Source organism: Penaeus vannamei, chromosome 3 (assembly GCF_042767895.1).
Source record: "Penaeus vannamei isolate JL-2024 chromosome 3, ASM4276789v1, whole genome shotgun sequence".
Taxonomy (NCBI): domain Eukaryota; kingdom Metazoa; phylum Arthropoda; class Malacostraca; order Decapoda; family Penaeidae; genus Penaeus; species Penaeus vannamei.
Genome location: NC_091551.1, coordinates 51,076,901 through 51,090,144, shown reverse-complemented (window position 1 = coordinate 51,090,144; position 13,244 = coordinate 51,076,901). Strand labels below are relative to the sequence as shown.

Below are 13,244 nucleotides of genomic sequence, written 5' to 3'. Positions count from 1 at the left end.
ATTTCAAGTCGGTGAAATAAAAGATACATGCGTTGTAACTTCTATACAGCTGGGGTTTTCTCTAAACACGCCTTAAATATACTTCCATAACAGGAAAAATAGGTCCGTTACGTATTTAACTATTTCCCCCCAAAAAACTGTTAAATCAAAAGGTAAATAACGGAAAAAAATGCGATGTGAGTGAAAATTCCTGAATTCCGCGCGGGTCGAGAGTGCACCGTCATCTGACTCCGCTTCCAGACCTCTTCCATTTTCGTTTATTTTTTAATAGAGTGTCACTGCCTCGTCACACCACCCTGTTCTCCTGTCAGTACCCATTGTTTGAGTTCCGTTTGACCTGGGCATTGCCTTTCTCTGTTCCGTTGTCTCGCTTCCTCGCTCGGATAGAACTGTCATTGTTGAAAGCGATTCTCCTTTCTTTTTTTTACGTTTTCCTTCTTCGCTTGTTCGTCCACACCCATTATCATCATCTATTTCTTTCTCTCTCTCGCTCTCTCTCGCCCGTGCCATGACCTCCGCCAGCACGAGGTGATGAATGAGGTCACCCTTGAGGTCGCTGCCGGCTTGAACTCGACGCTGAGCCAGGTCACCTCGGCCCTCAGGTGGGTGCTGGCGTGCCTGACCTCGGTTCTCCTGGACGAGGAAGGTCAGGTGTCCACCAGGTCGCTGCAACAGGTCAGAGGTGAGGCGCTGCATGCTGGTTTTATTTTATTTTATTTTTTAAGGTTTTGTCACATGAAGGAAGTTTTCCCGGGTTGACAGGAGGAAGGAAGTGGTATTTTTATTATCTCGTCAGTGCTAAACCTCATTGTATCACTTAGAGAAGATCGCGACGATGCCAAGCGCAGATGCTACTAGTAGGTAGAATATTGATTGGTGCTTATTTCGTCGTAAGGGATAAATCGCCCTTTTTTTTGACTCGTATCTAGTTCTTTGTCTGCCATTGTTTTCACAACCTTTTGCATCTCAGAATATTCGTCCTTTTATTTTCGTATCAGCTGAAAACTCGTTTGACAGTGTCTTTACGAAAGCAATCCGCCCACTAACAGGTTTATGTCACTCAGTGTAACCAGAAAATAAGTGGTGAATTGTATTAATTAACGGGCAGTGAATTAAAAAACGGGATTATCTCGTAATAAAGTTGGCTCTCATTCTATCCAAATCTAATGAAACATAATGATTTAGAATAGAAGGGCATATAATACCAGTCTGACACAATATGGCTCAGTGTCACGCCTTTGTTCTGGTATGTTTCAGTTTGAACTAGTTTCCTGGTTGATTGTAAATCATTAGGGAGGCCTGCAAACTCCTGATCTTACCCAATGCCTTCTCCATGTGTGTTTTTACCAGTGCAGGGCATTAGCAGTGTATTGGTAGGTGGATAGATGGAGGGTAGTTAAAAAGAGAGATAGGACGACTCCTATCCAGCAGCCTGTTGAACCCGAGAGTTAAGTTGACCTTTTTCCCAAGAGTATTCTGATAGCCGTTTATGGGATGGAAAATTTTGTTGTCATGAATGAACGCATTAGATGTTTGTTTTACTTCCTGTGGCTATAAGAGGATCAAGTGAATTATACAAATCGTTATTTATATAGCTATATCTAGCATCTCACAGGGGGTTTTGTCATTGTGTGAACGCAGTGATATCATTTAGTTCAACAACATTTTCACTCATGTTAGTCTGTATGATATGTTATCATAAATATTTTTTTAGTATGTTTTCTTTGAAAATTAGGAAATAATTATTTTGGTATACAAATAAAGGAAGAGTAGAGATAAACAAAGAAAATAAAGAAACCCTGATAATATTTGTAATAAATTGTAGTTAAGGGGAGGGGCTTTACATGGCTTTTGCCGACTAGAATTTTCATTGAGACAAAGTGGTGCTGCTTGTCTTGCATAAATGTATTAGGGAAATTTGCCTTAAAAAGTATGTAGCTAGAACATTTACCTTATGTTTTGGTCAAGGTTTGGATAGCTTTGTTCTGATTACAATAAAGTAGGCTCTAGGAGTTGTCATCAGGAGGGATATTTTTCCATTTGAATTACCATTGGATGAAAGCTTCTCATTATTTATGATATTAGAATATTATTTATTCATGTCTCATCTGTAAATCATTTGGTGAATATTGAGAAGTAATTAATCGTATTATAAGTAAGATTTTGGTTTATGTGTGTAGGATATTGGCTACATGTCTTTGCACCACTCTCTACACTAATAACTGTGGCATATACAATTTTTTTTTAAGAACTGAGGCTAAAATGAGATTAACACAGTATTAGTCTCATGACAAGTTGAGTTGCCTATTCCCTGAACTTTTTTCCAGGCTTACGGATTGGTGGAGAGCTGTTAGGTATTTGTCATAGGGAAATATAACGCAAAATGATCTGTGTTTTGGGGTTTTGGATGGTATGCAGGACATTGGAGCATGTGTTTTTGTTCCCAGTGGTGCATGTTATCCACTGTTCTACAATGCCCTAATCTTATTCAGTTTGTAATGGTCTGCTTTCTCCCTGTGAGGGTGTTTAAGCCTAGGAGAGGTTTTGTTGTCCTTAACCAGGTATCTTTTTTGAAGGGTATCTTCTCAGTCAGCCTCCATAATGCCTCGGTGTTAGAGCCTTCCCTTACAGAGTTCTAGAGGGGTTTTCATGATTTTTGTTGATTGATGGGTAGTGCTTGTTGAGGCTTTTCTTCTGATGCGAGAGGAGCAAGAGTACTCATTACTAGGAGCCAAACAGTTGGTGTCAGCTTCAAATTTTCAGCTATGATTCTCATAGTTTTGTGTATGCATTTTTAAGTAGCTTGGCCAAGTTGTGTCTCTTTATGATAACAGTAAATATTAGTTGATTTATTCGTTGGGATAAAATGATTGTAAACATTTTAGATTTTGCGTCATTGCCACTGATTTGAACGTGGTTCTTAGGAAGCATATTTAAGGATAAAATATCAGTCAGTACTTCAAGTGAATATAGCAGTCTCAATCTTTCTAGGTCAGTGGTAGACAAACAAAATGAGCTAGTGGTCAGGGCACAGGTAGCCAAGTGACAGACAGGCAAGATAAGGACACCCAGATTCATATCACTACAGGTACACAATCCCATATTGAAGTCCTTGGGGCCAGTTATGCTTTGGTTTCCAATTTTTCAGTTTCCAGAATCTCAAACAATATTGCAGCAAAAATGTATGAATACTTATGAGGGATAAAAAGAGACTGCAAATATTACAGTTTATTTATAAAGTGATATACTGATAAATGAAATAGAGGGATAATTAAGAACATAAGTAGGTTAAGCAGATAGGCTTTTTGCTCGCCAAATATTTGGTTTTCAGATGTTCAGATATTAAGATTTTGAACTCGTAATTCAGTTGAAGATTGCGGTGGTAGTTATATTTCGTTATGAAGATTAATTGATGTTGTTAGTATGTAGATATACAAGAGTAATTAATGTGAACTTTCCTCCCATCTATTTTTTTTATTTTTTTTATTTACAGAGACTGCTGTTACTGGCTGGACTGATTTGATTTGGTGGCTCGGCTTTACTCCTCTTCAAAGCCATGTTTTTAAAGCCTTTGCCATCATTCTGGTTGTCAATTTTGTTCTGATTACGGTATTCTGGTATGTGTATGCCCAGCGGATCTCACACACTCTCTCTTACAGTAAGTGTCAGAGTTGTACGTATGTATGTTTATAGTGTATTTCCTTTGCTTTACACATCTAGTGTGCTTGTTTTAGATATTGAATAATGATTCTGTTTTGTATGTTTATTTTATTTTTATTGTTATTATTATTATCACTTAATCGTTAAGAACAATGTTTTTGCCATTATCATTATATTGAGTTTTCTTGGAATATCTCTGAGGCAGTCTTCTTCAGGCTAGAGTGTATGATCCTATAGGGCATGGGTCACTAATTACCTGTTAGTTACCCAGTCACTGATAATTTAAGGTTTTCTAGGGTTAGAGACCTATAATAGGATTACAACCTTAGGCAATGTCATGGGATGAACACAGTTAACAATATAGAATGGTAATAACTTTAGTTACAACTAATTTATAACTAGATTATTATTAACTTTTTAACAAATTTTCTTGTAGAATATATATCCACACCTTGGCCTGCAGCAGTTCTTTTTAACTCTTGCTGTTGGGTAACAGCAAACCCTAATCACTGATCTCTTGTCTAATGAATATTCAGTGGAAATTTTTAGGGCATATGCAGTTTTTTTTTTTTTTTTTTTTTTTTTTTTAGATAACTGATAGGTGTTTTATTTTGCAGCAAATGAAAAGAATTAGTATAGATAAACAAGCTAGATAAAAATCCTTATTTCTGGTTGACAAAAAAGTGCTAGGGATACGTGGGAAAGAGAATTTTTTGAGAATGACTAAATAATGCAATGAATGATTAGAACATTTTCTTAACCCATACGATCTGGGTGCCTCGCATTTAGGCCAAAATATGGGCATTAGGCTTACTTAAGTGACAATTGTTCTGGGTGTGGTTTGTAGGTTTAGCCCACACAAACACTCATGTTTGGTATCAAGACTTTTTGCCTGTCCCTTTTTGTACATAAGCATTTTTTGTTTTTTTACCATTTTCCAAGCTCTGTATTTAGCAATTGTCTTGCTGTATCATAATGGTAATATAATATATTCAATGAGCAGACTCCATTTTATATCTAGGTTGTATACAATTCTGTGCAATAACAATAACAATAAGTAATGTTGTGTTGTATATATATATATATTTTTTTTTTCCCCATAACTCACCCCACACCTCTGGTCATGGGCAGGAATAGGATCCTTAGCATAGAACCAGCATCTTTCCTTGAACCAGGGCTCTTCCTGCAATGGCTCATGAATGTTACATTGTGCCCTCACTTACTGGTGGAAATAATGCAAGAGCCCCTTCCTTAAATGCCCACCAAGTCTAATCTCCCATTTATAATGAGTAGTTCCCATTGCCCGAGCTGTCACATTCCCATTACCCAGTCCTCAGACAATTTTTTTTCAAAACGTGAGTGAGTTAGAGCACTCGGTTCCGATGTTTTTTTTTTTTTCTTTCTTTTTCTTTTCTTTTCTTCTTCAACATGCCAGTTCTATAATGTTTTTAAAAATAATGATAAAAAATGGTAAATAGTTGTAACCAGTTAAAGACTCAAGTTTTACTTTCATCTTCTTGAAAACTTTCTTCCTATTCAACAGACAGCCTACGCATAGTTGAGGACATCCTGAAGAGGAACACAAACTTCAAAATCAACAAAGATAATCCTGCCCGCCCTTAATATTTAACTCAAGGTGAAGAATCTCTTATTGTCTTGTTAATTAAATTTTGTTAAGTGATGATTTTTATTTTATTTTTTTATTTGCATTTGCTGTTTGATATTGTACGTGAAAAGTTTCGAAAATGATACTTATGTTTGTTTTATTCAACTGTTTTAATACCATTCCATAACTGTCTGAATAGGAAGGAACAATGGATGCTTTAAAGAAATTCTTTGAAAAGAAGAAAGCTGACACCAAATTCAAGCTTGCAGGCAAAGGGCACAGGTAAGTTTTTTTTTTTTTCTCTCTTCTCTTTTTGTAGAATATGCTCTGTAAATATGTTTGGTTACGTAATATATTCCCTGCACATGTGACCAGATGTTGATGAGTCACACCAATTTCTGAGGCTGAAGAAACAGCTGTTACCCTCATGTAGCATGCATTGATATATTTATGATATTCATCATTCTTATTATTGTTAATTATATTAGTAGTAGTAGTAGTAGTTGTAGTGTGTGAGTATGAGTGTGTGTAAGAGTGAGAGAATGAGAGTGAGTGAGTGAGAGAATGAGAGTGAGTGAGTGAGAGAATGAGAGTGAGTGAGTGAGAGAATGAGAGTGAGTGAGTGAGAGAATGAGAGTGAGTGAGAGAGAGAATGAGAGTGAGTGAGTGAGAGAATGAGAGTGAGTGAGAGAGAGAATGAGAGTGAGTGAGAGAGAGAATGAGAGTGAGTGAGTGAGAGAGAGAATGAGAGTGAGTGAGTGAGAGAGAGAATGAGAGTGTGAGTGTGTAAGAGCAAGAGAATGAGTCAACAAGTGAGTGAGAGTGAGAGAATGAATGAGTGAGAGTGAGAATGAGAGAATGAATGATTCAGAGCGAGAGAATGAATGAGTGAGATTGAGAGAATGAATGAGTGAGAGAATGAATGAGCGAGAGTGAGAGAATGAATGAGGGAGAGTGAGAGAATGAATGAGTGAGAGTAAGAGGGAGAATGAATGAGAGAGAGTAAGAGGGAGAATGAATGAGAGAGAGTAAGAGGGAGAATGAATGAGAGAGAGTAAGAGGGAGAATGAATGAGAGAGAGTAAGAGGGAGAATGAATGAGAGAGAGTAAGAGGGAGAATGAATGAGAGAGAGTAAGAGGGAGAATGAATGAGAGAGAGTAAGAGGGAGAATGAATGAGAGAGAGTAAGAGGGAGAATGAATGAGAGAGAGTAAGAGGGAGAATGAATGAGAGAGAGTAAGAGGGAGAATGAATGAGAGAGAGTAAGAGGGAGAATGAATGAGAGAGAGTAAGAGGGAGAATGAATGAGAGAGAGTAAGAGGGAGAATGAATGAGAGAGAGTAAGAGGGAGAATGAATGAGAGAGAGTAAGAGGGAGAATGAATGAGAGAGAGTAAGAGGGAGAATGAATGAGAGAGTAAGAGGGAGAATGAATGAGAGAGAGTAAGAGGGAGAATGAATGAGAGAGAGTAAGAGGGAGAATGAATGAGAGAGAGTAAGAGGGAGAATGAATGAGAGAGAGTAAGAGGGAGAATGAATGAGAGAGAGTAAGAGGGAGAATGAATGAGAGAGAGTAAGAGGGAGAATGAATGAGAGAGAAAATGTGAGAAAAAGGTAGGGAGAGTGAGAGTGAAAGTGAAGAGACAGAGACAGACTGACAATGAGAGCAGGAGAGAGACATAAGAGAGGGAGAGAGACAGAGACAGTGTACTTTTTTCCATAATCACAATAGTAAGACAAGAAAGTGTTATGTGATTGATATTAAGACATACCATGTTTGATTCGTAGTTGGTTGTTTTATCCTCTAATCTTTTCTTATTGTGAGGTATTAAGAAATCCTAATATTCATACAACGGGATGCTCTACAGTTTGACCAAGGAGGAGAGTGAGCGCGCCAAACAACCAAGACAGAGTCACTCACAGCAGAGGCATGTTCCAACACAGGATGCCCAGCGAGCTGGCGCTGCAGCTCTGGCTAGGATGGAGACGCAGTCTAAGCGAGTTGATGTTAACTGGTAGGGAGTGTATTTTGTACCATTCGGTCATTGGCTTCTCAGTGAAAGCAAGTTATTAGGTATTTGCAGTATAAGCGGGATTTTAGTTTGATGTGAATAGGTTTATTGTTGCTATGAAATGCACCTAACCCCATTGTGCTGTTTGCAAATTATTTGTCAATTTACCAAGTTTCTGTTGATAGTAGCCCTATGGAAAAAATTAATTATATTTAAATTCCTCTGTATACCTCTGATGCTATATAGTTCTTTTTATTTCTTAAGTGAAAGGATTCTGGCACCCTTAGACCACTGTGTTCATGGATATTCCACAGGTCCCTCCAAGCCATCAAAGCCCAAGCCAGACGAGAGCTGGAGGCTGAGCAGAAGGCCTTAGAGCAGCTGAACCTTGAGAGCCAGGCAGCACCACCAGGGCCCAAGGAGGTCAGCCTGGAGGCAGCACCCATGCTTGCTGTACAAGGAGTCTTCTTCCACTGTCCTTTACTTGGTAGGTTACTTTCTCTGAATTTAGTTAGTGCAGTTTGGTTACTATTTTTTCCAGCTGGTGTTGTATGCATTTCTTTAATCTGAGTCTTGTAAGTAGTTGTTGTTTGTTTATCATCATCTATTATTTATTTTTCAGGGCCAGAAGTTGCAACTTATGAAGAAATCAAAAGACAAATCCGTGAATTTCTATTTTCTCAGATAGAAGAAGATAAAGGCATAGCAGCTTGCCTCATTATTCAAACTTGTAACAAAAACAAAGAAAAGGTAAGGAGTACATGAACAAGTAGATGTAATTAAATAAAAGGTGTATGTATGAATTTGATGGATATACAGCAGATTGGTATCCCTTTCATTGTGCTTTGAATGTAGCAATATAATTCACATTTACAATCTTTGAAAATTCAGTACCACAATTCTTTATACTTGCAGATTAATGTGTGTAATGAAACTTTGTGCAAGTATATTGAAAACATTGTTTCCAACCCTACGGAGGAAAAGTATAGAAAGATCAGGATGTCAAACAAAGCTTTTCAAGAAAGGATTTTACCTATTGAAGGGACTAAGGAATTCCTTGAAGCTGCAGGATTTGTCGTGCAGGAACTACCTTTTAATGAAGGAACTGACAAGTTTTGGGTAGTTATTGTTTTTGAGTTCATCCTCTTAATGTATCTAGTAAACTTTTCTTGTAATATAATGTGCTGTCTACATAATATTAAAGGTAAAATTGTAAAGATGTATGCTTATTTAGAATATCAGTATAGTAGTGTATCCTGTCTTTAATTATTTTGTTATTCTAGATTTGTTTTTGTTTTTTCAAAGGTGTTCCCAGAAGACAAGCTTGCAGATCTGAGTACTTTAGAGCAGTTGCGAGATGCTCTGGTAAGTGCTGAACCTGTACGACCTCAGCTGGACCGAAGTGCAAGAGTTCTTTTGCCGACTGAGGCTGCCTCGCACACAGACTTGCCTGCAGAATTTTTCAACCTAACAGCAGAGGAACTTAAAAAGGAAATGCAGCAAAGGTATAGTTTTTTTTAAATATTGTATATGTTGTTGATATTAAACTGAACTTATGACAGGTGTCCCACACGAGACACCTAGAAAACTTAACATTGCCAGGCGTCCTGCCAGTGCGACGCCAGATCGGAGCTCGCACTCTGATTTTGTCACCTATGGTGGTTGGCACATGGGCAGGTTGCCAGACTCGGCCGTACACCGATTTTGAAGCCACCCGGAAAATATTATCGGCTTATAAATGTATTGTTGCTAGTGGATTAAGTAAGGAAAATTTAATTAGTCTAAGTACATTTAAGTATGTATACTATACTGAAATTGAGGGAAATAAATGTGATTATTGGAAAATGGATACATTTTTTTGTTTGCAGAGCTACTGCAGTGGAGCGGAGTATGATACTCCAGACAAAGGCTATGCGTGATCGCCAAGAGTTGAGGGAAATGAGAAAGTATAGGTTTAGTTTAATGAGGTCAGTTTTCATATTGGAGTTTGTAGATTTACAAAAAGAATCTGAAAAATGCCGATATAAACTGTAGTGATTGTTCACTAAAATTTTAAAGGTTTAGCTGGTCAGGTAAAATTAACATTTACCATTTATTTCTTAGGGTACGCTTCCCAGATGGCCTAATTCTCCAGGGAACCTTTGGGACATATGAGAAGTTTGGGGAAGTGATGAGCTTTGTACGGGAACATCTACAGAATGACTGGCGGCCATTCTTTTTAAGCCTCAGCAGTGGTGGAAAGGTAAGATTAGCATGTCACTCTAGTTATTTACCCACATCAGCAAAGTCATTTGTTGAGTACTGAAATGAGTGTATTATGCTTTTCTAAGCTCTTCTCAGCCTCTGGCTCATGATGTAGCAGATAATCATCAGTAATATCTCTGTAATTTTATTTTGTAGATAACAGAAGAGGATCAGAGCCTGGTTGAACTTCGATTGGTACCAGCTGTTGTCTTCAATTTTACGTGGGATTCAAGTGTGACAGATCCAAACTTGGACGATAGCCTTTACCTCAAACAGGATACCTTGATGCTCTTACAGAATATGTCTTAGATGGAAGGCTCTCCATTTTGAATAAAAAAAATATCCATGGTGTCTTTTGTACATACCAGCCATTGATCAGTCAGGTGAGAGTATACATGTAGTGTTAAATTTGACAACTTTTTTCGTTGATAGGAATTAATGTAATTCATCATTATAGGTCAGTTTATTAGTCATATTTAATCAGTTGTAATTTGAATTTACTATCATTTCAAATGTTTAAAAACACCAAAATATTAATACACACACATATATATGATGTGATAAGGCAATGTTTCTTGATATATATACAGAACAAACAGCTATCATGCTTTGATGTGCAAGATATTTGCCTGCTGGCTCATAAAAACATGTGATACTAGTTTCCCAAATACTGCTGATAAAGTATTATATCAGGAGTCCGAAGTTTATATTACCATGTTATTGAATCTTCCTAAATCTGGTAAAGAAGGTATCACACAAGCTAGTTTTCTCGCACAACCTTCAGTGTTCATGGAACAGTGTTTTGTGCTCTGCAGTGTGAAATAGGAACACATGATTTTTTGAATTATTTATTACTATTATAATACTGTACTTTAATCAGACAAATTTAACTAGTAGGAAAATTGTATAGTTTGCCGATTATGACTTGATGCAAACTGCAAAAGATAGGGCAAGAAATTACATATTAATTAGAAGTTCACTTACATTAGGACCTGTCCATATGTGGGCAAACATAATAACCCTATTACAATCAAGGTGGGCAAAATTGGAGAAACAATAGGCTTTGCCAATAGTCTTGATAAAATGCCCCATATCAAGTCCTGACTGAGACAGCCTGGTCTTCCTGTGGACACAGAATGAGTGTGCATATCCATGGCTCATCTTGGTGCCAAGGATTCGTTAACTAATGTGGCACTGGTGTTTACCAGATCTGAGGCTTTAGTTTTCTTGATTATAATGTCATCAGACCTTATTCCTGCCACCAACTAAGTTCAGGTAATCAATCATTTTGCCCACATTGACTTAAATCATCATATGCACAGGGCTGTAGTCATTTATTGCCAATCATACTTTGTATCACAATTCTTGAATAACATCTTATTTGGAAGCCCATCATTCATCTTTCTAAGCCATGTCCAGACAAGAAGGCAAGATAAGCAGGCATGGCTGAGAAGTGATGTTAGAGATGAGCAAACTACTGGCTAAATAGCCAATTTGAGTGGAAATAGTTGTCTAGCCAGTGGTATCCCTGCCCTGCTTGTCACTTCTGAGGCATGCCATCAATCATGCCACTCCTCTAGACATGCTCTTTTAATGTATATCAATAAAAGCATAATAATTGGAAGGCTCCAATAATTATGACCTGCGTTCCCAAGGAAAAACTACCACCCCCTCCCCTCTCCCCGGCCCATCCACGTGATCAGACAGCCTGGCAGGCATTACTTATCACGGGGCTGTGTATTGTATGTGGGCAGTTCTAATGTCCTTCATCAGTGTCTGAGGCCAGTCAATCCTGGGCAGAAGCTAGAGCAGGGGGTCAACAGATGTTCAGGACAAGCCTATGTAAAGAATGTAGTTTGTATTTGCGTAAAGTGAACTACCAATTTTACAATTAGGCCATAAAATGAAGCATAAGATTTTTAAATTTATTTATTTTGATACACTATGATAAATACTGTAGGCTTTAAGTTTGATCATGTGAATGGGCCTTTATTTTTGGTTACTTTTCAATAAAGAAACATCTATCCACTGTTCGAAACTGACAGGGTAATATACTTTTTGGAATGTAATAACCAACAAAATTTGCTGCTTGTGTGATAACCTCATGTTTAATTAGAGTATCAAGACAATGTTACCTGCCACACAGTTGTGCAAGATGCGCATTTACAGATTTCTTGGGAGTGTTAGCATTGCAAATGTGGGCAATCTAATAGCAGCCTTTTTGTGTGTATATAAATTATTTCGGCTGAATATTTCATTCATCAGTTGACACTAGTCACTGTATTCAAAGGTATCTTGTCCGGTGCCAGTGCTATCTGCATTTTGCCAATTAAAGACTGTTCCTATTGTATTTTGTAAACTTGTTACAGCTAGTTGTGCATGTAGTTTCTCAAATCCCCGTTTAGTAGTTATTCAATTTCATTAAATGCAGTTTTGAAAACCAATAAACAGTGGACACCCAGTTTGAAATAATAAATTATGTACAGTATACTGCTTGTGTAGCTGGATAATATATTTTGATACTAAGCCTAATAAGGTAATAAGACAGAGCAGCTACATTGTGACAATGGTATGGAATTTTCTGGTAGAAAAATATCCCCTCAGCTACAATGCACAGTGATGGTAATCTATCGTGTAGTGTCGAATGTATTGTGCAGAAATTCAGTGCTTATTGAGGAGACATTCCAGTTTTTTTGTTTGTTTTTTTCTGATCTACTCTGTGCTCTACATGATTGGTAATGTGCATCATATTGAAATGAAACCTTTAGTGAACAAACAGTGGCATGTATGTGGTACCTTGTATTTTCTTAATTAAGAGGACACATTTAAGAAACATGGAGTCGTAGTGAGAAACACTTATTATAAAATGCTAGCAGTTTCTTATTTTTTTGAAACATTTGGCCAAGCTTATTTTCCATTGTAAAGCCTTACAGCAAATTTGTGCACTGCAATTAAAGGAAGTAAAACAAAGTTTGTTCCCTCTGGGTTTTATTGTACTCAAGTTAGCGTAGACATTTTTCCAACTTGTTTTCAGGAATAATCCATGAAGTCAGATAAATGTATTCTGTAATAATTGATGTATTATTAACCTTTTCAGACTGTAAAAAAAAAAAAAAGTTTTAGTAAATTAAAAGACACACAATGTAGTAATGAAATAACCATTTCCATGGCTTGATTTGAGGTACCTTTTTTATATCAAGAATTTGATCATAGATCTAAAGAAGAAAAAATAAAAAAGGAAATTCACTTGTATTCAGATCTTTCATCCTTAGATTATATACCCAAATTATGTTGTATATCCATTAAATAAAAACTTATAAACTATTAGTTCCTATATTTTCCCTATGGATATTACTTCTTTCTCTGATAACAGGTTAAAAACACTTAATTACCAATTATGAACTCTTCATACTCGTCCACACATTTTGACTGTAAGAGATAGGACTAACACAAGGAGAAAAGAGCACAGTATTCGGAAAATGGAGGCAAACTGCCAAATCATGTAAAAGTGTGAAAGATTTTGGTGTGGAAAATGGTACTGCTGAAAGAGCCAATGATAGCAAAAATTGACAGGAAAAAAACTGCTGTGTAAAAATCAACACTGAAGGCAGAAAGTAATATCTAGTTATATCAATGGTACAGCAGGAGGAGGAAGGAGGGAGGGGGGAGGAGGAGGAAGAGGGAGAGGGGGTTGTCAGGGTTTCATAGCTGACAGTGGGGGGT

The 13,244-nt window shown here is 37.2% G+C and overlaps 1 protein-coding gene across 4 annotated transcripts; it reads left to right on the top strand.

The window, feature by feature from the left end:
- Positions 1-180: 180 nt before the first annotated feature.
- Gint3 (GDI interacting protein 3) lies at positions 181-12,845 on the top strand. 4 transcript variants are annotated; one of them, XM_070114366.1, is made up of 14 exons: positions 181-306; positions 523-682; positions 2,992-3,088; positions 3,494-3,658; positions 5,204-5,296; positions 5,466-5,548; positions 7,134-7,280; positions 7,592-7,764; positions 7,900-8,027; positions 8,193-8,396; positions 8,583-8,782; positions 9,146-9,244; positions 9,381-9,519; positions 9,678-12,845. In XM_070114366.1, exons 6-14 carry the CDS (start codon positions 5,475-5,477, stop codon positions 9,828-9,830), a joined length of 1,317 nt encoding a protein of 438 aa, XP_069970467.1. In that variant the 5' UTR covers positions 181-306; positions 523-682; positions 2,992-3,088; positions 3,494-3,658; positions 5,204-5,296; positions 5,466-5,474; the 3' UTR covers positions 9,831-12,845. The 4 variants fall into 4 exon arrangements, with proteins under 4 accessions (XP_069970467.1, XP_069970465.1, XP_069970471.1 ...); XM_070114364.1 differs by lacking the exon at positions 2,992-3,088; XM_070114378.1 differs by lacking the exon at positions 523-682 and having other exon boundaries at positions 208-306.
- Positions 12,846-13,244: the final 399 nt, after the last annotated feature.